Source organism: Coregonus clupeaformis, chromosome 9, assembly GCF_020615455.1.
Source record: "Coregonus clupeaformis isolate EN_2021a chromosome 9, ASM2061545v1, whole genome shotgun sequence".
NCBI lineage: Eukaryota > Metazoa > Chordata > Actinopteri > Salmoniformes > Salmonidae > Coregonus > Coregonus clupeaformis.
In genome coordinates this window covers 22,431,219-22,454,784 of record NC_059200.1, presented here as the reverse complement: position 1 = coordinate 22,454,784, position 23,566 = coordinate 22,431,219, and the positions used below count along the sequence as shown (strand labels likewise).

The 23,566-nt window shown below is 41.3% G+C and overlaps 3 protein-coding genes and 1 long non-coding RNA gene across 5 annotated transcripts; 2 read left to right on the top strand and 2 right to left on the bottom strand.

The window, feature by feature from the left end:
* Positions 1-118: 118 nt before the first annotated feature.
* On the bottom strand, positions 119-3,475 carry LOC121573476 (PR domain zinc finger protein 8). Its single transcript, XM_045222520.1, has 4 exons — positions 3,018-3,475; positions 2,672-2,896; positions 2,290-2,515; positions 119-2,057 (listed from the first exon to the last, which is right to left on the bottom strand). Exons 1-4 carry the CDS (start codon positions 3,018-3,020, stop codon positions 943-945), a joined length of 1,569 nt encoding a protein of 522 aa, XP_045078455.1. The 5' UTR covers positions 3,021-3,475; the 3' UTR covers positions 119-942.
* A 582-nt stretch (positions 3,476-4,057) lies between these two features.
* On the top strand, positions 4,058-12,752 carry LOC121573473 (anthrax toxin receptor 2-like). The gene is made up of 17 exons (XM_041885502.2): positions 4,058-4,411; positions 4,703-4,774; positions 5,684-5,755; positions 5,873-5,954; positions 6,045-6,149; positions 6,270-6,338; positions 6,815-6,895; positions 6,991-7,051; positions 7,169-7,264; positions 7,761-7,830; positions 8,727-8,805; positions 9,146-9,241; positions 9,362-9,415; positions 9,541-9,636; positions 9,836-10,015; positions 10,156-10,236; positions 12,437-12,752. The coding sequence occupies exons 1-17, from the start codon at positions 4,293-4,295 to the stop codon at positions 12,473-12,475; spliced, it is 1,452 nt and encodes a 483-aa protein (XP_041741436.1). The 5' UTR covers positions 4,058-4,292; the 3' UTR covers positions 12,476-12,752.
* Positions 9,192-19,393, bottom strand: LOC121573475. Its single transcript, XR_006002053.1, has 3 exons — positions 19,303-19,393; positions 18,969-19,084; positions 9,192-9,269 (listed from the first exon to the last, which is right to left on the bottom strand). It is a non-coding gene; the product is annotated as an uncharacterized LOC121573475 (long non-coding RNA).
* On the top strand, positions 17,324-22,656 carry LOC121573474 (progestin and adipoQ receptor family member 3). 2 transcript variants are annotated; one of them, XM_041885504.2, is made up of 7 exons: positions 17,324-17,519; positions 18,148-18,379; positions 18,602-18,764; positions 18,939-19,094; positions 19,285-19,482; positions 19,632-19,722; positions 20,487-22,656. In XM_041885504.2, the coding sequence occupies exons 2-7, from the start codon at positions 18,189-18,191 to the stop codon at positions 20,630-20,632; spliced, it is 945 nt and encodes a 314-aa protein (XP_041741438.1). In that variant the 5' UTR covers positions 17,324-17,519; positions 18,148-18,188; the 3' UTR covers positions 20,633-22,656. The 2 variants fall into 2 exon arrangements, with proteins under 2 accessions (XP_041741438.1, XP_041741437.1); XM_041885503.2 differs by lacking the exon at positions 17,324-17,519 and adding an exon at positions 17,526-17,806.
* The last annotated feature ends 910 nt before the right edge of the window (positions 22,657-23,566 follow it).

Genomic DNA, 23,566 nt, shown 5'->3' with positions numbered 1-23,566 from the left:
TTTGTATCATGTCTACCCACACATTATGACAGTTCTTTTTTATACCAATGGGTCGAAATGGTTACTGATGATTTTCAAAGCTTTTCTGAAGTAGTCTTTCTGAAGTGTCATGAGCTTGTTGCTGGTTGGCTTGCTCAGTGTTCTTAAAATGTCATCTATTATTATTTTATGTTTTTGTTCTTAGTAAATTGTGTTTTGTATATATGTCAGACATTACTGAAATATTTGTGCTGAACCTAAAAAATATATAATCTAATCTTTGGTGAAAGGAATATGAATATGACTGAATAGCCTGTGAATAGTTAACTCTGTTTTTTACATTTTTTGCCTCATCATATGTGTTTGTTTACCTTACAGATATGACTTTTTATAAATGTTTTATGTTGACGTATTCTCATCTTTTTTTACTATTTGGTTTTGTATCATGTATGTTTTTATTGTTTGGCCACCCCAATGTGTTACTTATCAATGTACTCTACATGGCGTTCTTATGAAATAATAGGTATATACTTCTTTCAAAAGAAAATAAAAAACATTGAAGCTGAGTTTTTTTCTATCCCTGTAAATAGCTCTCTAGTACCATCTAGTGTTCACAACTAACCTTACAATCAAGTCATATCAACACCGAAATTATCGTCATTTGTGTGAAAAACAAGCATTTGATGTAAAAGAATAGAAAAATATATGGCATTCAAAAAATGTCACATTTTACAGAATTGTGAGAAATTGTTTAACTATTTCTAAGGAGAAAAAAGTATCCCTTATATGTAAGCAGACTCATACATGTTTAAAAAAAATGTAATTGCATTGTTAATGTACATTACAGTAATTAACATAATAGTTTTATTAGTTATCCAATTAGTATCTTCATCAATATGATGACACATCAAACATATTAAAATATCAAGATCTTACCAATGATAAGAACTCATTGAATTGAACTCATGTGTGAGAAGTCATGTGTCGCGCAAGGTGATGGCGTTGTCTGAAGACCTCGCTGCAGACGGAACACTTGAGCCTCTCCTCTATCGCCCTGCGCTGCTGTTGTTTCACCCCAGACCCTGACTCTGTAGTATCCAGCGCCCTCTTGTGGTAGGACCTCATATGCTGCACCAGATCCGAGATCAGGCGGAAGGAGATGTTGCATTTGGCACACAAGTTCTGAGCCATCAGGCTGAGGGGCGAGAGCCGTGAGACGGAGGGGGGCAGGGAAATCTGGACCTGGAGTGGGGATCTGCCTGGGGTCCTGGGCCAGAGAGCTGCTTGGCTGTAGAGAGGGTGCCTCTGTTTCAAAACACCCTGGACCAGCACCGGTCGGTGGAGATCAGTAGTGAGGGGAGTGATTGAGGTTTTAGCCCTCCCAAGCAGGGGGGTAGTCTGGGGAAGGGAAACAGAGCGTGGAGGCTGGGAGAAGGCACTCCTCCTGTTCTCTGAGACAGAGACCTGGATGAAGGCCGAGGTGACAGTAGGAGAGTCAGTGAAAGAAGACCAGATGAGAGATGGAGATGAAGACCGTAGGCTGGATGAAGATCTGAGATCTTCAGGCCCAGAGCCTTGCTGTATGTGTAGTTGGGTTGCTCTGTCTTTGGTGATGTTGTTCTTGTTGATGTTACTGGGCAGGTGACAGGAGACTGAGCTGGGTTGTATTTTCATGTTCAAAGTACAGCATCCTCTGTCCAGTGGTTCCTGCTTTATCACTAGAGGCTGTGGCTCACTCCACCTGTCCTCCTCCACCTTTGTGTGTTTCCTTTTGAGGGAACCAATAGTCTCAGTGTCCCTGGTGCTGGAAGACCCCGTCTTAATATTCTCCATATCCCTGGCTAAGTTATGGAAGTCTGTTGCAGGTTTGTTATCCTGTGGACTTGTTTCTGGACGGCTCCGTTTGAAGGCAGAAACAGGAAGGGAGTCAGGTTTCACATGGTCAGTGTTGCCTTGACCAGGTTTGGTGGTGTGGCTGTTTGGTTGTCTCTGTGTGCAGAGGAATCTCCGATGTGCCAGAAAGGGGAACTCAGTCTCAAAGCCCTGGTTACAGTTGGCACAAGTGTACAGACCAGCACCTGGTTATAGAGATGGATTAATATTACTTTATTCTGCCAATATTGCATAACATAAACCTTTGTCAATACTGTTTAAATTCTACAAATGTATTGAATAAATATAGTTGTAATGTTTTTATTTATGGATAATTGCAGTCAGTATTAAAATTGCTATGAACAATATATATATATATTGTAATATATCATATTTTATTAGTATGTAATAACACATTCATAGAGTGTGTAGACAAACCTTTGCTTTGTATCTGTAGTGGGTTTAGGAGAAGAAGCTTGGCCAGGTCTTTCCCGTACCACACCAACAGCTCCTCTTCCTTCAGGATCGTCCTGAGGGCTCTAAAGAATAGTTGTCCGTTCTTCACATAGGCCTCCAGGTTCTGTTCCTCAGCGCTCCGGGCTGACTGGACCAGCCGCAGCCACATCGGACCATCAGTGCGCATGTTGGGCGCTGAGGTGTCCACCTGTGTAGCCAAATAGAAACGGGTCGTTGTCATACAAAAACAAGAAAAATACACAATTTGACTACCTGAAAGGTTCAATGCATTTCAAACAATTATGTGGGCAATTAGTTTGGAACACATTATTTTAGGACGCACGGAATTGGTAAGTGTTCTCACCCTCAAAATGTATGGTGCCGTTCTTCTGTCCATAGACTTCAGAGCAATGAAGGCGACGCTGTCATAAACTGAGGTATGTTTCAGCTCATACGGTCCAAAAACGGCGTTCTCGGGAACGTCGCAGGTCGTGTGGACGCGCGTAAAAATTTCCGTTATCCATCGTTGCCGAGCTTCCGCCTCTGTGTTCCAAAAGAGTTTCGCCAGAATATCTGCCTCCAGGGTCTCCTGAGAAACATAGAATTTATATCATTCGGCTAACAATTGAGAATAAATCATTTGAAACTGAGTTTGGCAAACGCCAAAGAAACCATGCATAAAACCGCTCTAAATCCAAAACAATACTTACCATCGCAAACAGCTGAGTGGTGGACAAAAATTCTGCGATTAGGTTTGCGCTTCTCCTATTTGCTCTGTCCCTGCTTGTATTATACAGCGCGCGGTGTCTTGTAGATTGCCCACCAACTGGTCTACTTGAGGAGCTGGTTTTATAGTCTAGTTTAATCTGCACTTTGAGATTTGACCTTTCTCCGCTCCTCCTTTATCCTCTTGTTAGCTGGGTGACATTAATGATCTCTGACAACCAGAGAGTGTCGGTGCATGGATGGACGGTCTAAAGAGGTCATGGGTGTCAAGGGCCAGTGTAGAAGAAGCCAATTTCGATTAGATATTGAATTCATGACATTTGGTAAATATGGACAAAATAGAGTGTATTTAGGTGACTGCAGGCGATGTTCTGGTGTGCATGCCCCGAGGCCACGACGACAAACGCGGGTGTGAGTGTCATAAATACGATTTTCTGCGTCCTCAGGCGATAGAGAAACCCTGGTTTATTGACGGATCACGGCAATGTTGGAATTCACTCTACACCAGGGTTCTTCAATTCCGGTCCTGGAGGGCCGAAACACTTCTGGTTTTTATTTCTACCTGGTAGTTAATTGCACTCACCTGGTGTCCCAGGTCTGAATTAGCCCCTGATTAGAAGGAGAGGATGAAAAACAGAGGTGTTTCGGCCCTCCAGGACCGGAATTGAAGAACCCTGCTCTACACAGTATCATAATGAGCGATTTCCACATTTCTACTTCCACAATGGCGTGGACATCAGAATCTGTCGAAATGAAGTTTTCAAACGAAACAATCTTTTTTTATTTCAGTCTGTGAAATTAAAAGTAATATCCACGTTTTCCTGTGGTCTTGGCTATAATTCATTGCGTATCAAGCTCCAATTAAGTTTGTTTGTTGAACAGAAATAGTTCCATAAATTGTTAATTTAACAAAACATGTTGTCACCTGCTGTCTCCCGGACGCTGGTGAGGGAGCGATAGGGTTTAAAGTGTCCGGATCTCTTGCGCATGCCCAGTTCAGGTGGGATTGGGACAGTATCAGCCGTGATGCGACGCCCCAAACCATTTTATTCTCTCTATTCAGAAAATATGTAGTTACCAACAAGTGGCAAGGACGATCATCGGTATTTACAAAGACATATGGTAGTAACATGTTGCGTAACAGTCATGTTAGTTTCTTCAGTCAGTCTTGATTTATCTCGAGTCTTGTTTTACATAGAAGGAAGCGCATGTAAAGGTACACAGTGGTACAGTGCAATGTGCAAAATACCATCGAGGCAATGATCCTCAACGGACAATGGATTGTATTTCTTATTATCTTTCTAATAAACACATTATTTTGTCAAAGCGAAGAGGCATCTTGCCATGGAGCTTTTGATATTTATTTCGTTTTAGATAGGTAAGTATCCTAGCCTATACACTAAATGCAAGATGTAGTTGATATGAACGTGACTTGTTATGTTTTTATTTATGGTGATGTATCTTGAATCAACATGATTCAATAGCATGTATCAGGTGTCAGATTGCATTTATCAAGCATTTTATTATCAAGTTGTTGTGTGTGAAAAAAACACAAATGTGTAACAAGTAGTAAAAATTCTAATGTAAATAGAATTACAATTATATTTCAGTTTGTATAGTCCTTGTATGGGTTTGTTTGGTTTAGAGAGTTTCAATGTGTGCTCTACAGGTCTGGTAGTGTGTATGATAACTGGGGAGAGATCTATGAGTTTGTGGAGCAGCTCACCAACCGCTTTGTGAGGTAAACTGTCTATGCTCTCAGGTCAAGCTCTCTATGAAGTTAAACTTGCCTTGAAAATGTCACTATCCATCAGGGCAAAGCCCACATAACTCTCTCCCTCTCTCCCTGTTTCTCCTCTCTCCCTGTTTCTTCTCACTCACTCTCTCTCTCTCTCTCCCTTTGTTCTTCTCTCCCTTTCTCTCATAAAACTACATTTACATACTAGTGTTCAGTATATTGACTGAATGAGCCTCTTTTATCAAAGAACAATTTATCAAGGACATGTTTACACAGCAGGAATTAATAGATAAACTATAGCAAATACGGTCCTGTGAAAGTGGGGCATATCTTTATTGAGCAGAAGCCTAGGCATTTAACAAAATGTAGGTCCACCAAACACTAGGATACTGCATGCGTGGGATTATTTTTAAACTTAATAATGGTGTACTAAATTTAACTCCAGAAACATTTGGTACAGCTGGCTGTGGTGGCAACTGGTGTGTAATTGTAGGCTAATGTAGAAAAAAATGGTTAGCCGCAAAGGGTTTGGGGAATATATAGCCTCGCTATTGTTAATTTACTGCTGCTCTTTAATTATTTGTTACTTTTATTTCTTCTTATTTTTTTATTTAATGTTTTTGTGGTATTTTGTTTGTGGTATTCTTTCTTAAAATTGCATTGTTGGTTAAGGGCTTTGTTGTAAGTAAGCATTTCACTGTAAGGTCTACACCTGTTGTATCCAGCGCATGTGACAAATACAATTAGATTAGATTAGATTTTGATTTTGAATATGGCTAAGTAGATCTACTGTTAGTGTAGTCTTTTAAATATTAAATGACCAGTCATTGCTTGAGTTAATCTGCTTCTGTGTCTTCTTGGGTGTTTAATCCCGTTCATCCCCTGGTGTATGTATCTCTGTGTTTGTTCTAGTCCAAAGATGAGAGTTTCCTACATAGTTTTCTCATCTAGAGCCGAGATGATTCTACCACTAACTGGAGACAGGTACTACTACAGGAAACATCTTTCACCTAGCACAGACAGCACACGCGCTCTCTCGCGGTACACATCATCTCTCAGATAATACAGGACCTAAAATGCATATGTCTTGTTCCTTTGTAGGTATGAAATAGAGGAAGGCTTGAAAAAGTTACGTAAAATCAGACCGGCTGGTGAAACATACATGCACGAAGGAATGAAAGTGGTATGAAGTTTTGATTCATAGCATTTATATATATTTTTTTGTAGTTGTACTGTATGTGTTGTCCATTAAATCATGGCTTCCTCCATGTAGGCTTCAGAGCAGATGAAGGCCCAGGTCACACGGTCATCCAGCATCATCATCGCTCTGACTGATGGGAAACTGGAGGTCTATCCCTATGAACTGACAGTAGAGGAGGTAATGCCATTATAATAGACTGTGATGAGCAATAATATAGTACTTACTTTGCTTTGAGCTCTTACTGGTACACAGCTATTTTCCATAAATGAATCTATCGGTCCTCTCTTTTTGCTTCAGGCTAACGCTGCCAGGGAGTTTGGTGCTAGGGTATACTGTGTCGGTGTGAAGGACTTTGATGAGAGACAGGTAGGATTTTGGAGTCTCACTTGACCAATTGTAGGCTGGAGAAGCACTCACAAACTGCACACAGCCACACACAAACAGTATCCCTGCTGAAATATTTGTTCACATTGAAATCTGTTGGATAAGCATGCACAATGCTGTAACAGCTGATTGATATTGATAACATAGTGAAAGGAAAATGAGAGTACCAGGTTAATGATTTGATCGTCTGTCCCTCTCAGCGAGTGTTAGCAGTCTGGACAGGAAGTGATCTGTACTGTAATCATCTAATAAGATCAAGATTGTGCCAGTCCTGCTTCCTGTTATAGTTTCATTACATTAGATGAAAGCCTTGGAAACCAGGCAGGAAAACATCAACAGAGAGACAGATTAATGTACAGACAATGAGGGAGAGTGCTATGTTGTACGTTAGATGTGGAAAGGCAATCTCTTAGATGTTGTGTAGTATCATACAGTATGCTTCCTTCTTATCCCTACAGCTTGTTGACATTGCAGACAGCAAAGACCAAGTATTCCCAGTTCTGGCTGGATTTCATGCACTCAAAACCATTGTGAATTCGGTGAGGTCAGAATAATTACATAGAGCAATATGTCAAAATAAACTTTAAGACACATACCATGTAATTTACATCCTCTGTATTTATATTTTTCACAGATTTTGAAGAAATCCTGCACAGAAATATTCAGTATAGAGCCCACTAATGTTTGTGTGAATGGTATGTTGCAAAGATTTAGTTTGTTGTTATACTGATGAAATTTGATCAATATTGGTTAACAATATTATTAATTTGTGCCCAAAAATCCTAACATTGTGACCCTCCATAACATTCTAGAATCCTTTAACATTGTACTGAGAGGATATGACTTCACCCGTGGGAGGAGCCAGGAGGGAGTGATCTGTGTTCTCACAGTCAACCAGAAGACCTACAGTTAGTATACCGTACCCCAAGCTCCATAAAGCATCACATTCTGCATTCCAATATTGACACACCTACCTACTGTAAGAGTGCAAATTGACAACAACCCCCTAACTGCGTTACACCACATTCATTCATGTATATTACCAGATGCCACTGTCCTTTGTAGTTGTATACCAAACAATGCACTTCAATGCCATTCCTCAGGATTCAATCAATTTCATAATGGAAAGAGGTTGGTCACCCTGTTCATTCTATAGCCATAGTAATAAAGTAATGAGACCATGTGGGTGAATGTTGGGGCTCACTATTTTCCCAAACCAGAGAGAACAGAACAGTGTCTTATTTAGTAGCTAGAGAACAGATATGTCATTCTGCAGCTAGCTGAGTGCATGGAGCTGGTCTCATTGCTTAATATAGAACACAACACACAATGTCTCTTCACTGAGAGGGCGTAGAGCTCACACACCCCTCCCTCTTGCTCTCTCTTTCTTTCCCTCTCTCCCAGATGAGAGGCCTAATGTGGTGCAGGATGGCTATCTGTTGTGTCCAGCACCAGTGCTGCATGAAGCCGGACAGTAAGTGCTGCACTTGATTCTCTCCTCGTAGAACTTCCTGTAGCCATAAATGGCCAGTGAGCTACTGAGCGCGTTCAGTTGGCCAGATCAAAGGAATGGCATGTTGTCTGTTGGTTGCCGTTAGAGCTGAACCACGCAGAAACCCAAGCTCCACTGTCGGAGACTACACACACTTCCATTCAGGGTGGGCAGTGGGTTCGACGGGTAACGGATCCATCACTTTATAAAAGCAAAACAATTAAATAATTAAAGAATAAAAATAGAATAAAAGTCTGGTGGAGATTGGAGAATGGCCGCTGTTCAGCCCTTTTCCATTACAGTACCCTGCCTGGTTTCTTTATAAAATGTGAACGAATAGGCTGAACCGATGTGTAGTGGTGAGACACACCAAAATGGTTTGGCATACTGTCATTAAAACAGTTTAGTACAGGAGGATATTTTTGTGAGACTTTGTGACACTGTTAGTGTTTACCCACTGGGCAAAAGCTGGTCGAGTCAACGTTGTTTCCACGTAATTTCAGCCCCAAAAATCTATGTGATAACTTTGAATCAACCTGGCAAACTGATTGGAAAGGGACAGAAATTCATATTTCTTTCACCCAACCTAAATCCAATGGCATTTGTTGTTGATTTCATATTAGTTGACAACTCAACCAAATGTTAATCAAAACTAGACGTTGAACTGACGTCTGTGCCCAGCGGGTACCCACTGTTGACCATGTGACAGTGTTTACCATGCCCACCAGCCTGTTTGCTATAGCACAGTGCACTGGCATTTCAATGTATGGTCTGCCAGGCCGATACTTAAATTAAGTTTGACCTGACCTACTTTGTTAGTCTCGCTCTATCTCAGCAATAACATAGAAATGGGCTGGATTTTCTTTCTCTCTCAATAGATCGATAGATGTTCTGATCAGCTTGAACAAGGGTCAGTCCTACATCTCAAGTCCATTCACTATCTACGCTACAAGATGTGTGAGTATCAGTATCACAGATAACACCAACACTCAAAACAAAACAGCCTCACTCCACTGACATTCAGTTTGGTCAGTCTTAGTCCACCAAAGTCTAGTCTGATAAAGTCCATGATATACAGTATTATATATGATATTTATGTTTGATATAAAGTCATCTGTTCAAGTCTGTGTTGTGTACCATTCAGATTCAGATCAACTTTATTATCCCACCAGGGGGAAATTCATTTGGTCATGTGCTTAAAAAGACAGTACATAAAACATAGAAACTACACAATATAATTAATTCAGAGTGCTATAGCTACACATTTAAAGTGAAAGTGCAATGTCTCCTGATGCAGTCTGATGGGACAGTGGTACTGGTGCTGGTCTTGGTTCTCCTCCTGCTACTGGCTCTGGTTCTGCTGTGGTGGTTCTGGCCGCTCTGCTGCACTATTGTGAGTGGTTCAACACAGCACTTCTCCCCTTGAAAAATAGAAACAGTATGAGTGAATCAGTTAAAAGGGTTGTTGGTTGATGTTAGTTTATAGTACTGGAAGAAGGCTTCTATTTTACAGGTGATCAAGGATCCCCCTCCCCGTCGACCCCCTCCTCCCCCTCCTCCAGCACCTGTGAGTGGATTGTCGCTTAGATCCTTTGAACTGTTGTTTAAATCAACATGAAAGTGACATTTGAAAGTCCGTTCAGCTCTTCACAGGGTTAATGCAGTGTGGTTTCACTGTGTCTCCTCCATTAGGAGCCTGAGGAGGACCCTCTGCCCAAGAGGAAATGGCCCATGGTGGATGCATCCTATTATGGGGGAAGAGGTATCGGAGGAATGAAACGCATGGAGGTATGTCGGAATGAGTATTACCCCATTCAACCCTATCTATTTGGGCTGCATTATATCTTGACAGTGAGTTGTGTCACTTTATTTTGAGTGATGTTAGTTACTCTAAGGGTCTGAATATATTATTTTAGCACAAAATAACCAAACAGTATAAAATGAAAGACGAACTGTATAAAATAACCTAATGTAAACTGTGTATTAGGTTCGTTGGGGAGAGAAGGGTTCCACGGAGGAAGGTGCGCGGCTAGAGAAAGCTAAGAACGCAGTGGTCACAATGGTGGAAGAGGAGGTGGAAGAACACATTATAAGAAAACCAATGCCTCAGAGCCCACCCCCTATCTATCACATCCCAGAACAGTCCAGATGGTACACACCAATCAAGGTTAGTTTGGATGCTTTCAAACCCAATTGACAATGGCAGTCAGCAACGGATTTGATATCTTGCATATTTTTAGCTGGTTTCATCATATCTTTGTTTAAACTGGTTTCATCATCACAATTTTCATTATTTCATCCTCAAAGGGGCGTTTTGATGCGCTAGTGGCATTACTCAGGCGACAGTATGATCGAGTTGCTGTCATGAGACCAACAGCACAGGACAGGGTAAGGCACCCCCTTGTATAAATGTTTTCAGTTTACTTCCTGAATTGCTTTCCTGAATTAACTGAATTTAAATGGAATTGACCCCAACCCTGATTGCAACAAACTCGTGAAAAAAAAAAGAAAGAATGACGGGAAAGATGTAAACGAGGATGGGGGATGTCAGTGTTCGTGTAGAACGTGTTGAGACGCTGGTCATTCATACTACTGACCTGTCATCATAGACCAGACACTCTAGGTCAGTGGAGGACGCTGGTCATTCATACTACTGTCCTGTCATCATAGACCAGACACTCTAGGTCAGTGGAGGACGCTGGTCATTCATACTACTGTCCTGTCATCATAGACCAGACACTCTAGGTCAGTGGAGGACGCTGGTCATTCATACTACTGTCCTGTTATCATAGACCAGACACTCTAGGTCAGTGGAGGACGCTGGTCATTCATACTACTGTCCTGTCATCATAGACCAGACACTCTAGGTCAGTGGAGAACGCTGGTCATTCATACTACTGTCCTGTCATCATAGACCAGACACTCTAGGTCAGTGGAGGATGCTGGTCATTCATACTACTGTCCTGTCATCATAGACCAGACACTCTAGGTCAGTGGAGGATGCTGGTCATTCATACTACTGTCCTGTCATCATAGACCAGACACTCTAGGTCAGTGGAGGACGCTGGTCATTCATACTACTGTCCTGTCATCATAGACCAGACACTCTAGGTCAGTGGAGGACGCTGGTCATTCATACTACTGTCCTGTCATCATAGACCAGACACTCTAGGTCAGTGGAGGACGCTGGTCATTCATACTACTGTCCTGTCATCATAGACCAGACACTCTAGGTCAGTGGAGGACGCTGGTCATTCATACTACTGTCCTGTCATCATAGACCAGACACTCTAGGTCAGTGGAGGACGCTGGTCATTCATACTACTGTCCTGTCATCATAGACCAGACACTCTAGGTCAGTGGAGGACGCTGGTCATTCATACTACTGTCCTGTCATCATAGACCAGACACTCTAGGTCAGTGGAGGACGCTGGTCATTCATACTACTGTCCTGTCATCATAGACCAGACACTCTAGGTCAGTGGAGGACGCTGGTCATTGTCTTCCCATTAATAAGGGAGGTGGGGTCTGTCTGTGGTGCCCGTTCATGTGATAATACTGTACTGAATTTGTTCTGAATTACTACACTACATTTGTTATAACAACCTTTTGTTGTAAATTTTGTATTTCTTGGTTATGAAGTTATAGGTCAGTTGAGGTCAAATGAAACATATTATTATGGTGGCAGATTTTGGTTTCAACTTAAAATTGCAACCAAAATTTACTATTTCAAGCAAAACTCTGTAAAACATCTCGACTTCAATAAGTAATCGATAAATGTGAACAGTGAATAGCCATACTAGCTGTAAGCATGCGTTTAACCATGCACCAATTCCTCTTCCTGGTGTGTGCTTATAAGAGGGCTGGTACCTACCTGCTCTATACTCGCCTGGGATAATGATGGGGGCTCCCTTCTTGACAGAATGGGAGTGGCTGTCTGTCCAGCCAGTTATGCTCTCGCACTTGATTAGCTTGATTGGTTAATAGTGATGTTGTGACAATGACCGGCCCATTCGCCATCCCCTCCTTACCCATTACAGGCTTCCTCAATTGAGTTTAATTAGAATAAATTGTAAATGTCAACTCTGCATCGTCAAAAAAATTCCATGATACGTCACGTATATTGCGACTCCATTAGGAGCTCATTTTGTAACTGATGTACCTCATTTATCTGAGGTAAACAAGTCCATATATGGTGGGGAGTAATGGGTAGCTACAGTAGCAGTAGAACGTTGAGGAGAGCTGCTTTGACGTGATTGGTTGTTGTAATATTTACACCAGTGGAGAGCAGGTCTGAGCAGTCTGCACTGTCAATGGAAGGGGAAAGCGGCCAGGTATGAACAATATCATGCCATGCACCATTGTTCATGAGAATTAAGCTGATATTGAGGTAGGGAGGTGTTACTACTGTAATGAAATATAGTGTATGTTAAGGAAGTACTGCTGTACATTTTCTGATAAGTGTACAATACAGTAGGTACATTTGAACCTAACTGCTCACTATTGTAAAAAAGTATGTGTTCTCAAATTACCTGGTAAAGTAAAAGGTTGAAATGGAATAAATAATCTGCATTTTGTTTTGTTTCAGGGGCGCTGTATGAATTTCACCAGAGTTCCCAATCATTAGGCCAAACACACCATCATCTTTGGACTATGAGGCTATGGAGAGAACAGGAGCCCATAGCCGCAGGAAGTAGGGGTGCTGAGGATGCTGCAACACCCCATGAAAAATCTGAATACAATAAATATATATATATATATATATATATATATATATATATACACACACACACACACACACACATTACAAATGTATTAATACATGTTATTATTGATATATACAGTACCAGTCAAAAGCTTGGACACACCTACTGATTCCAGGGTTTTTCTTCACTATTATTCTACAATGCAAAAAATAGTAAAGACATCAAAACTATGAAATAACACATATGGAATCATGTAGTAACCAAAAAAGTGTTAAACAAATCAAAATATATTTTATATTTGAGATTCTTCAAAGTAGCCACCCTTTGCCTTGATGACAGCTTTGCACACTATTGGCATTCTCTCAACCAGATTCATGAGGTAGTCACCTGGAATGCATTTCAATTAACAGGTGTGCCTTGTTAAAAGTACAATTTGTGGAATTTCTTTCCTTAATGTGTTTGAGCCAATAAGTTGTGTTGTGACAAGGTAGGGGGAGATTTTTGGTTCCAACCGCTGTGTCTTTTTGAGACGCAGTGTAGGTGAACGGATGATCTCCGCATGTGTAGTTCCCACCATGAAGCATGGAGGAGGTATGATGGTGTGGGGGTGCTTTGCTGGTGACACTGTCTGTGATTTATTTAGAATTCAAGGCACACTTAACCAGCATGGCTACCACAGCATTCTGCAGCAATACGCCATCCCATCTGGTTTGCGCTTAGTGGGATATCATTTGTTTTTCAACAGGACAATGACCCAAAACACACCTCCAGGCTGTGTAAGGGCTATTTGACCAAGGAGAGTGATGGAGTGCTGCATCAGATGACCTTGCCTCCACAATCACCCGACCTCAACCCAATTGAGATGGTTTGGGATGAGTTGGACCGCAGAGTGAAGGAAAAGCAGCCAACAAGTGCTCAGCATATGTGGGAACTCGTTCAAGACTGTTGGAAAAGCATTCCAGATGAAGCTGGTTAAGAGAATGCCAAGAGTGTGCAAAGCTGTCATCAAGGCAAAGGGTGGCTACTTTGAAGAATCTCAAATATAAAATATATTTCTATTTGTTTAACACTTTTTTGGCTACTACATGATTCCAAATGTGTTATTTCATAGTTTTGATGTCTTCACTATTATTCTACAATGTAGAAAATAGTTAAAATAAAGAATAACCCTTGAATGAGTTGGTGTGTCCAAAGTTTTGACTGGTACTATATATATATATATATATATATATATATATATATATATATATATATATCAGTGGGGAAAAAAGTATTTAGTCAGCCACCAATTGTGCAAGTTCTCCCACTTAAAAAGATGAGAGAGGCCTGTCATTTTCATCATAGGTACACGTCCACTATGACAAACAAATTGAGAAAAAAAAATCCAGAAAATCACTTTGTAGGATTTTTAATGAATTTATTTGCAAATTATGGTGGAAAATAAGTATTTGGTCACCTACAAACAAGCAAGATTTCTGGCTCTCACAGACCTGTAACTTCTTCTTTAAGAGGCTCCTCTGTCCTCCACTCGTTACCTGTATTAATGGCACCTGTTTGAACTTGTTATCAGTATAAAAGACACCTGTCCACAACCTCAAACAGTCACACTCCAAACTCCACTATGGTCAAGACCAAAGAGCTGTCAAAGGACACCAGAAACAAAATTGTAGACCTGCACCAGGCTGGGAAGACTGAATCTGCAATAGGTAAGCAGCTTGGTTTGAAGAAATCAACTGTGGGAGCAATTATTAGGAAATGGAAGACATACAAGACCACTGATAATCTCCCTCGATCTGGGGCTCCACGCAAGATCTCACCCCGTGGGGTCAAAATGATCACAAGAACGATGAGCAAAAATCCCAGAACCACACGGGGGGACCTAGTGAATGACCTGCAGAGAGCTGGGACCAAAGTAACAAAGCCTACCATCAGTAACACACTACTCCGCCAGGGACTCAAATCCTGCATTGCCAGACGTGTCCCCCCTGCTTAAGCCAGTACATGTCCAGGCCCGTCTGAAGTTTGGGAGAATGTCATATGGTCAGATGAAACCAAAATAGAACTTTTTGGTAAAAACTCAACTCATCGTGTTTGGAGGACAAAGAATGCTGAGTTGCATCCAAAGAACACCATACCTACTGTGAAGCATGGGGGTGGAAACTTCATGCTTTGGGGCTGTTTTTCTGCAAAGGGACCAGGACGACTGATCCGTGTAAAGGAAAGAATGAAGGGGCCATGTATCGTGAGATTTTGAGTGAAAACCTCCTTCCATCAGCAAGGGCATTGAAGATGAAACGTGGCTGGGTCTTTTAGCATGACAATGATCCCAAACACACCTCCCGGACAACGAAGGAGTGGCTTCGTAAGAAGCATTTCAAGGTCCTGGAGTGGCCTAGCCAGTCTCCAGATCTCAACCCCATAGAAAATCTTTGGAGGGAGTTGAAAGTCCGTGTTGCCCAGCGACAGCCCCAAAACATCACTGCTCTAGAGGAGATCTGCATGGAGGAATGGGCCAAAATACCAGCAACAGTGTGTGAAAACCTTGTGAAGACTTACAGAAAACGTTTGACCTGTGTCATTGCCAACAAAGGGTATATAACAAAGTATTGAGAAACTTTTGTTATTGACCAAATACTTATTTTCCACCATAATTTGCAAATAAACTCATAAAAAATCCTACAATGTGATTTTCTGGATTTTTTTTTCTCATTTTGTCTGTCATAGTTGACATGTACCTATGATGAAAATTACAGGCCTCTCTCATCTTTTTAAGTGGGAGAACTTGCACAATTGGTGGCTGACTAAATACTTTTTTCCCCCACTGTATGTGTATGTGTATATATATATGTGTATATACACACATACATACAGTGAGGGAAAAAAGTATTTGATCCCCTGCTGATTTTGTACATTTGCCCACTGACAAAGAAATGATCAGTCTATAATTTTAATGGTAGGTTTATTTGAACAGTGAGAGACAGAATAACAACAACAACATCCAGAAAAACGCATGTCAAAAATGTTATAAATTGTAGACCTACACAAGGCTGGAATGGGCTACAAGACCATCGCTAAGCAGCTTGGTGAAAAGGTGACAACAGTTGGTGCGATTATTCGCAAATGGAAGAAACACAAAAGAACTGTCAATCTCCCTCGGTTTGGGGCTCCATGCAAGATCTCACCTCGTGGGATTGCAATGATCATGAGAATGGTGAGGAATCAGCCCAGAACTACACGGGAGGATCTTGTCAATGATCTCAAGGCAGCTGGGACCTTAGTCACCAAGAAAACAATTGGTAACACACTACGCTGTGAAGGACTGAAATCCTGCAGCGCCCGCAAGGTCCCCCTGCTCAAGAAAGCACATATACAGGGCCGTCTGAAGTTTGCCAATGAACATCTGAATGATTCAGAGGAGAACTGGGTGAAAGTGTTGTGGTCAGATGGGACCAAAATTGAGCTCTTTTTCATCAACTCAACTCGCCGTGTTTGGATGAGGAGAAATGCTGTCTATGACCCCAAGAACACCATCCCCACTGTCAAACATGGAGGTGGAAACATTATGCTTTGGGGGTGTTTATCTGCTAAGGGGACAGGAGAACTTCACCGCATCAAAGGGACGATGGACGGGGCCATGTACCGTCAAAACTTGGGTGAGAACCTCCTTCCCTCAGCCAGGGCATTGAAAATGGGTCGTGGATGGGTATTCCAGCATGACAATGACCCAAAACACACGGCCAAGGCAACAAAGGAGTGGCTCAAGAAGAAGCACATTAAGGTCCTGGAGTGGCCTAGCCAGTCTCCAGACCTTAATCCCATAGAAAATCTGTGGAGGGAGCTGAAGGTTCGAATTCCCAAACGTCAGCCTCAAAACCTTAATGACTTGGAGAAGATCTGCAAAGAGGAGTGGGACAAAATCCCTCCTGAGGTGTGTGCAAACCTGGCGGCCAACTACAAGAAACGTCTGACCTCTGTGATTGCCAACAAGGGTTTTGCCACCAAGTACTAAGTCATGTTTTGCAGAGGGGTCAAATACTTATTTCCCTAATTAAAATGCAAATCAATTCATAAAATATTTGACATGCGTTTTTCTGGATGTTTTTGTTGTTATTCTGTCTGTCACTGCTCAAATAAACCTACCATTAAAATTATAGACTGATCATTTCTTTGTCAGTGGGCAAACGTACAAAATCAGCAGGGGATCAAATACTTTTTTCCCTCAGTGTAATTAAGTGAATAAAAGAGTACTAAAAATAAAGATCAGTGAATCAAAAATATGATACATATGTAATGTTTTGTACACAGTGTATTTCTCTTATTTTTTATTCAAGCTCTGCCGTTTCAAATGTGGTTTTCTAAATAAATATATTTTTCAACATTCTGTGGAAAGATTGTAAGGGTTTTACTTTCAAGTAATACTACAATGGGTTCATATTTTTTCCAAACTGCAGGCCTAATCTCATTCATGTTGCTAAACGCCATAATACAATCATTGTTTATCTAATCCCTTTGACCTAATGCTTATTATACATAAAAACCCTGCTTTGGTTTCCTGTCCCCGAGGACAAACAGAACAAGAGAGAATAATGTCATATCAGCTTTTTATTTTCTAGAGGAGATGTTTTTCCTATCTGGGTCATTTCCATATCCAGATGGGCCACAAAAATATATTTCATTTCTGAGCAGATCTTTTTCAACTTCGGTTCATGAAATCGTATTTTATTCAGGCAATTTATAAAGTACAAAGGGGGGGGGGCCTTGGGCTATTGTGTAATTTCAGAACGCTGATTTTTGGTTTCGTTTATGGAATAGCTAGCATAAACTGCTGGGCTAGCCAGCTGCTTAGCATAGTGTAGTGTGTCATTGATCTAGCTACAGTCTATGAATTAAAAGCTTGCTAGATCACAAAGTAAGGTGTATGTAGATAGATGACACCACGTAGACATCGATAGCATGCAACAAAAGGTAATTTTATCTCTGCATTCTAGCATGAACGCTATAGCTAGCTAGCATGCCCGGCTAAATTTCAAGTTGAACTTCATGTTATGAGAGGAATGCATATATTTCGACGCTGATTTTTGGTTTCGTTTATGGAATAGCTAGCATAAACTGCTGGGCTAGCCAGCTGCTTAGCATAGTGTAGTGTGTCATTGATCTAGCTACAGTCTATGAATTAAAAGCTTGCTAGATCACAAAGTAAGGTGTATGTAGATAGATGACACCACGTAGACATCGATAGCATGCAACAAAAGGTAATTTTATCTCTGCATTCTAGCATGAACGCTATAGCTAGCTAGCATGCCCGGCTAAATTTCAAGTTGAACTTCATGTTATGAGAGGAATGCATATATTTCGATCAATCGCTTAGCTCTGATTTATTCCTATAAACTAGCTATTGCCAAAAGCATGTTGACTTTCTGATTTTATTAGTCATATCTTCAGATCCTCTGTTAAGTCTTTGCTATCACTGCTATCAGCAGTACCTTGTTGTTGACCTACAAAAGCGCTCCATCTATGCCAATGTTAGATTGAAATGAAACCTTAGTGCCATGCCATAACATTACGCTGTTGTGTGCCCCTTTCATATTTTCAGCCTTAAAACGGTGCCAGAACTGGGAAATCTGATGGTCTAAAATGCCTCAAAAACTCAAGTTACACAAGAGTAGCCACTACATTGAGCTGGGGAGTTACCAGTATTGGCCAGTTCTGGTGCCAAGGGGAATCCGCCTGTACACATTTGAACAGATCCCGTTATTCTTGAAAGAAAACCCTTACATTACAGATGGATACAGAGCACACTTGACATCAAAACTCTGTTTAAAAAGGTATGTGAAATCAAGAGAATAAGCCTAGTTGTTGTAGCTTCAGTTTGAGAAATATATAGCTAGTTGTTGTGTAGCCTGGTCCCGGATCTGTACTGTCTTGCCAACTCATATGGTCCTCGTCACACCAAACAAAATGACCATAGCAGTTGGCAAGACAGCACAAACAGATCTGGAACCAGGCTAGTTGTTGACAGTGTTGTGTATTGTTTTCCACCCCTCTAGCATATTTGTGCTGTCCAATGAGACAGTCAACATATGGACACATCTGTTGGGCTTCCTCCTGTTCTTCCTACTGGGGGTGAATGACATGTCTATTGTCCTGCCAGCTTCAGGTGCCAACAGAGAAGACTATGTCATCTACTGCATAGGACTATTCTGCTTTCAGGTGTGTGTGTGTGCGCGTGCGTTTGGGTGTGTGTGACAGAGGTCAAAGCTATCTGTCTGATGTCCATGAAAATCTTTAGCTACTTTGCTTTTGTGCCTACACACCTGTAATGTTCTATTCTGCAGCTCTGCGTTTAGTACTGGTATAATATACGGTTACCTGTTGTGTTTCTAGGTGTGCATGCTGTGTTCAGTGGGGTATCACCTCTTTTCCTGCCACCGCTCAGAGAAGACGTGTCACCGCTGGTTGGCACTGGACTATGCTGGAATCTCTGTGGGAATCCTGGGCTGTTACATTCCAGGGGTCTTCTATGCCTTCTACTGCAACATTGTATGTTGGACAATATAATATACATTTCAGCCCATTGTTTTTATTTCACCCATGCTGGTATATACTTTTTATTTTTTTTTGCCCATAGAAAGATCTAAAGATGTAGCCTTGTGAAACCAGACTGATCCATCTGGCTAATACCTACATAAACTGGCTCTGAAATGAAATCTCTCTCTCACTCTCTCTCTAGTTCTGGAGACAGGTGTACCTGGTGACTGTTCTAGCGTTGATATTGGCCATATTCTCGGCTCAGATCCATCCTCACTACCTCTCTAAGGAGTGGCACCACCTGCGGACCGCCATCTTCTGCTCCGTGGCTGGCTACGGGGTCATCCCAGCTGTCCACTGGGTCTGGCTCAATGGAGGCTTCAGCTCTGCTGTCGTCCAGGTGAAGCTGCAGAATTTTTATAAAAACATAAAAAGTTGATGTATTACAAAGATGACATACATACAAATATGTATAAATACAAATATTACAATGCCACAAAATATTATGCAAAGGAGTGACGTTTGTCTTACTGTATGTCCTCTCTGCAGTTGTTCCTCCCTCGTGTGATTGTGATGTATTTGATAGCTGGAGCTGCCTTCCTCTTTTACATCTCTAAAATCCCAGAACGCTGCTTCCCAGGTGAGCCTTCATGACTTCATGCTTTTGACTTCATGATTTTGACCCATTTATAAGACATTTATAACATTATTTCCATTTGTTACTGTACACTGAGTGTACAAAATATTAGGAACACCTGTTCTTTCCATGACAGACTGACCAGGTGAATCCAGGTGAAAGCTATGATCCCATATTGATGTCACCTGTTAAATCCACTTCAATCAGTGTAGATGAAGGGGAGGAGACAGGTTAAAGAATGATTTTTAAGCCTTGAGACATGGATTGTGTATGTGTGCCATTCAGAGGGTGAATGAGCAAGACAAAATATTTCAGTTCCTTTGAATGGGGTATGGTAGTAGGTGCCAGGCGCACCGGTTTGAGTGTATCAAGAACTGTAACACTGCTGAGTTTTTCGCGCTCAACAGTTTCCCGTGTGTATCAAGAATGGTCCACCACCCAAAGGATATCCAGCTAACTTGACACAACTGTGGGAAGCATTGGAGTCAACATGGGCCAGCATCCCTGTGGATGGCTTTCATCACCTTGTAGACTCCATGCCCTGACAAATTGAAGTGTTCTGAAGGCTAAAGGGGGTGAAACTCAATATTAGGGTGTTCCTAATGTTTTGTACACTCAGTGTATATGTCAGTCACCTTTTTTTGCCAACTTATGATTGGCCAAATAGCCTCTGTCTTCAATTTCTTTATTCCAATCTCAAAAAACCTTTGAACACAATATTTGAAGTGAGCTTTTGATGACCCCGTGATGCCCTTTGACCTCCACAGGTCAGCTGAACTATCTGGGTGCCAGCCACCAGGTGTGGCATGTCCTGGTAGTGTTTATGTTCTACTGGTGGCACCAGACTGCAGTGTATATCATGAAATTCAGACACAGCCAGCCCTGCCCTCCTCTCTACACCAGCAGTGGCTAGCTGGAGCCACACAGACTAGCATCCAGCCCCCAAGCAGCCACAGCCTGTACTGTAGCCACTCAGTGCAATCAAACCAGACTACAGACCTCCTATAAGCCTGTTCTACAGATGCCCCGTTAAGCACACAAGACCCATATCCAAGAACACCCACAACCGTACTGTTAAACCTTACAGGTGTCTGTAGAAAGCTTGAAATCATCTCTTTGGTTTTAAGGATTGCGATTGGTGGTATGCAATCATATCTGCTTTCTGCTGACACTTCTGTAAGGATAGGTTATAAGAGAAGGAAAGACAGGTCAGTCATAGCCTGGTCGCAGGTCTGGGAAGCAAGATGGCACAAACAGATCTGGGACCAGTTTGGGTAAGTCATTAGGACACTGTACACAATACATATACCGCTACAACTGAACATTTGTCATTCTCCGATTATCTTTTTGTATTCAAGATTTATTTTTTACCAGATTTGTATCTATTATTTTGCATGTAAGCTACTGTTTGAATGTTACATGCTGTGAAATATTGAAATACTTCTCTGCTGCCTTGAGCAAATGGGACCTTACAAGGGTTATGTGCAATCTACCTACCTACTATCCTATGGAAACGGAACAAAAAAAAGATCCTCTGATCAGTTATTTTTGCATGAGTAGTTTTATCTGTATTCATCAATACTTGAATTGTTTGTGTGTTGTGTTATTGCCTCTGGCACAAACTTCATTGGGTTCTATGGTGGAGTTACTTTTATTATTAGTGGTCAACTGACCTCCTTCCTTTCACAATCCACTTGAATCTAAGGGCTGATTCAGGAACTGTTTAGAGAAATGTAACCAACTAAACATAAACCCAATGAAATAGATTAGGATAAAGAATTCCCCTCGCCTTAATCTTTTAGTGTCCCTGTTGTCACTCACGGGTGTGTGAACAACCACAGAAGAACAAAAATCTTGATGGCCAGTATTATCGACTGTATGGTTACACACCACAATAGTGTAGTAGACTCTCCATGCAACAATATACTGTACATCTCCTGCCAGTTTAATCCAGTTCCAGGTCATTTAATTAAAGGAAATGTATCCAGCTGACATACTTAGCCTCTAGTCAGATAATGATGCTCAGAACATATCATAGCCTGTAATGACTGGAAACGCAGCAAAGACTGTTTGGTTTGCCTTACTTGTAAATTCACTTTTGTTTTTAAATGATGACTTTCATTATTTTACTGTGTAATTACGGCATTATTTTACTTGGTTACTAATGTCTGTCATTTGTTACGTTGTTCAACATTTGTTTTTCATTTATGTTGGCATGGTTAATGGACCTTTACTTTTGAATGATGGCACTGACTAAAGGGGTACATTATTTGAATGCATCTGTAATATGACATGTCTCTCTTTGATCACTATCAATAAATAAAGAATGCCTAAAGAAATATAATGTAATGAGAATATTATATAATTTGCCATGACATGATCATTTACTTTTACTTGTAGCTACAGTTTTCAGAAAGTGCCCTCATCCTTAAAGTTGACTATAGCCTCTTGTCTTCTCCATGCAATCAAAATGTCTTCCAGAGGATAGGCTGGATTTGGCATATGAGGATTATATTTTCTCTAATCCCATTCTACAATAGGACCTCCCAGCGCAAATTGAGGGATTATAATCTACAGCCATTGTTCTTTTCTTTCAGACACTAATTAGAATTTTGTAAGGGTTTGAGTTGTCAGAAACCTAGATTACAAATCTCCAGATTAGTCTTGCCTGAGATGACAATGACAGAGATCATGACAGAGATCATCTCTTTCCATGACAGTCAGTTGGCGAAACATTGCAGAGCAAAGAGAAAGTCATACCGCCCCAAAGATGCTAACTTCCCGTTATTGTAATGGTGAGAGGCTAGCATGTCTTGGGGGTATGATGATATTTGTGTGTCTAACTTTCTCACTCATCATTATTCACGATTAATTCAGGACTATCCGTAATTATGGTAGTATCCACATTAATGTACAAGTGTTTAGAAACATATTCTATCCTTATTTACTGAACCAAAACATAAACGCAACATGTAAAGTGTCGGACCCATGTTTCATGAGCTGAAATGAAATATTCAAGAATTCTTCCATACGCACAAAAAGCTTATTTCTCTCTAATTTTGTGAACAAATTTGTTTAGTGTGCATTTAGTCTTTGCCAAGATAATCCATCCACCTGACAGGTGTGGCATATCAAGAAGCTGATTAAACAGCATGATCATTACACAGGTACACCTTGTGCTGGGGCAATAAAAGGCCACTCTAAAATGTGCAGTTGTCACAACACCACAGGTGTCTACCATTTTGAGGGAGCGTTCAATTGGCATGTTGAATGCAGTAATGTCCAGAGCTGTTGACAGAGAATGAATGAATTTCTCTACCATAAGCCGCCTCCAATGTCATTTTAGAGAGTTTGGCAGTACATCCAACAGGCCTCACAACCGCAGACCACGTGTATGGAGTCGTGTGGGCGAGTGGTTTGCTGATGTCAACGTTGTGAACAGAGTGCCTCATGGTGGCGTTGGGGTTATGGCATTAGCTATGGACAACGAACACAATTGCATTTTATTGATGGCAATTTGAATGCAGAGATACCTTGATGAGATCCTGAGGCCCATTGTCGTGCCATTCATCCGCCGCCATCACCTCATGTTTCAGCATGATAATGCACGGCCCCATGTCGCAATGATCTGTACACAATTCCTGGAAGCTGAAAATGTCCCAGTTCTTCCATGGCCTGCATTCTCTCCAGACATGTCAGCCATTGAGCATGTTTGGGATGCTCTCAAACTACGTATACGACAGTGTGTTCCAGTTCCCGGCAATATCCAGCAACTTCGCACAGCCATTGAAGAGGAGTGGGACAACATTCCACAGGCCACAATCAACAGCCTGATCAACTCTATGCG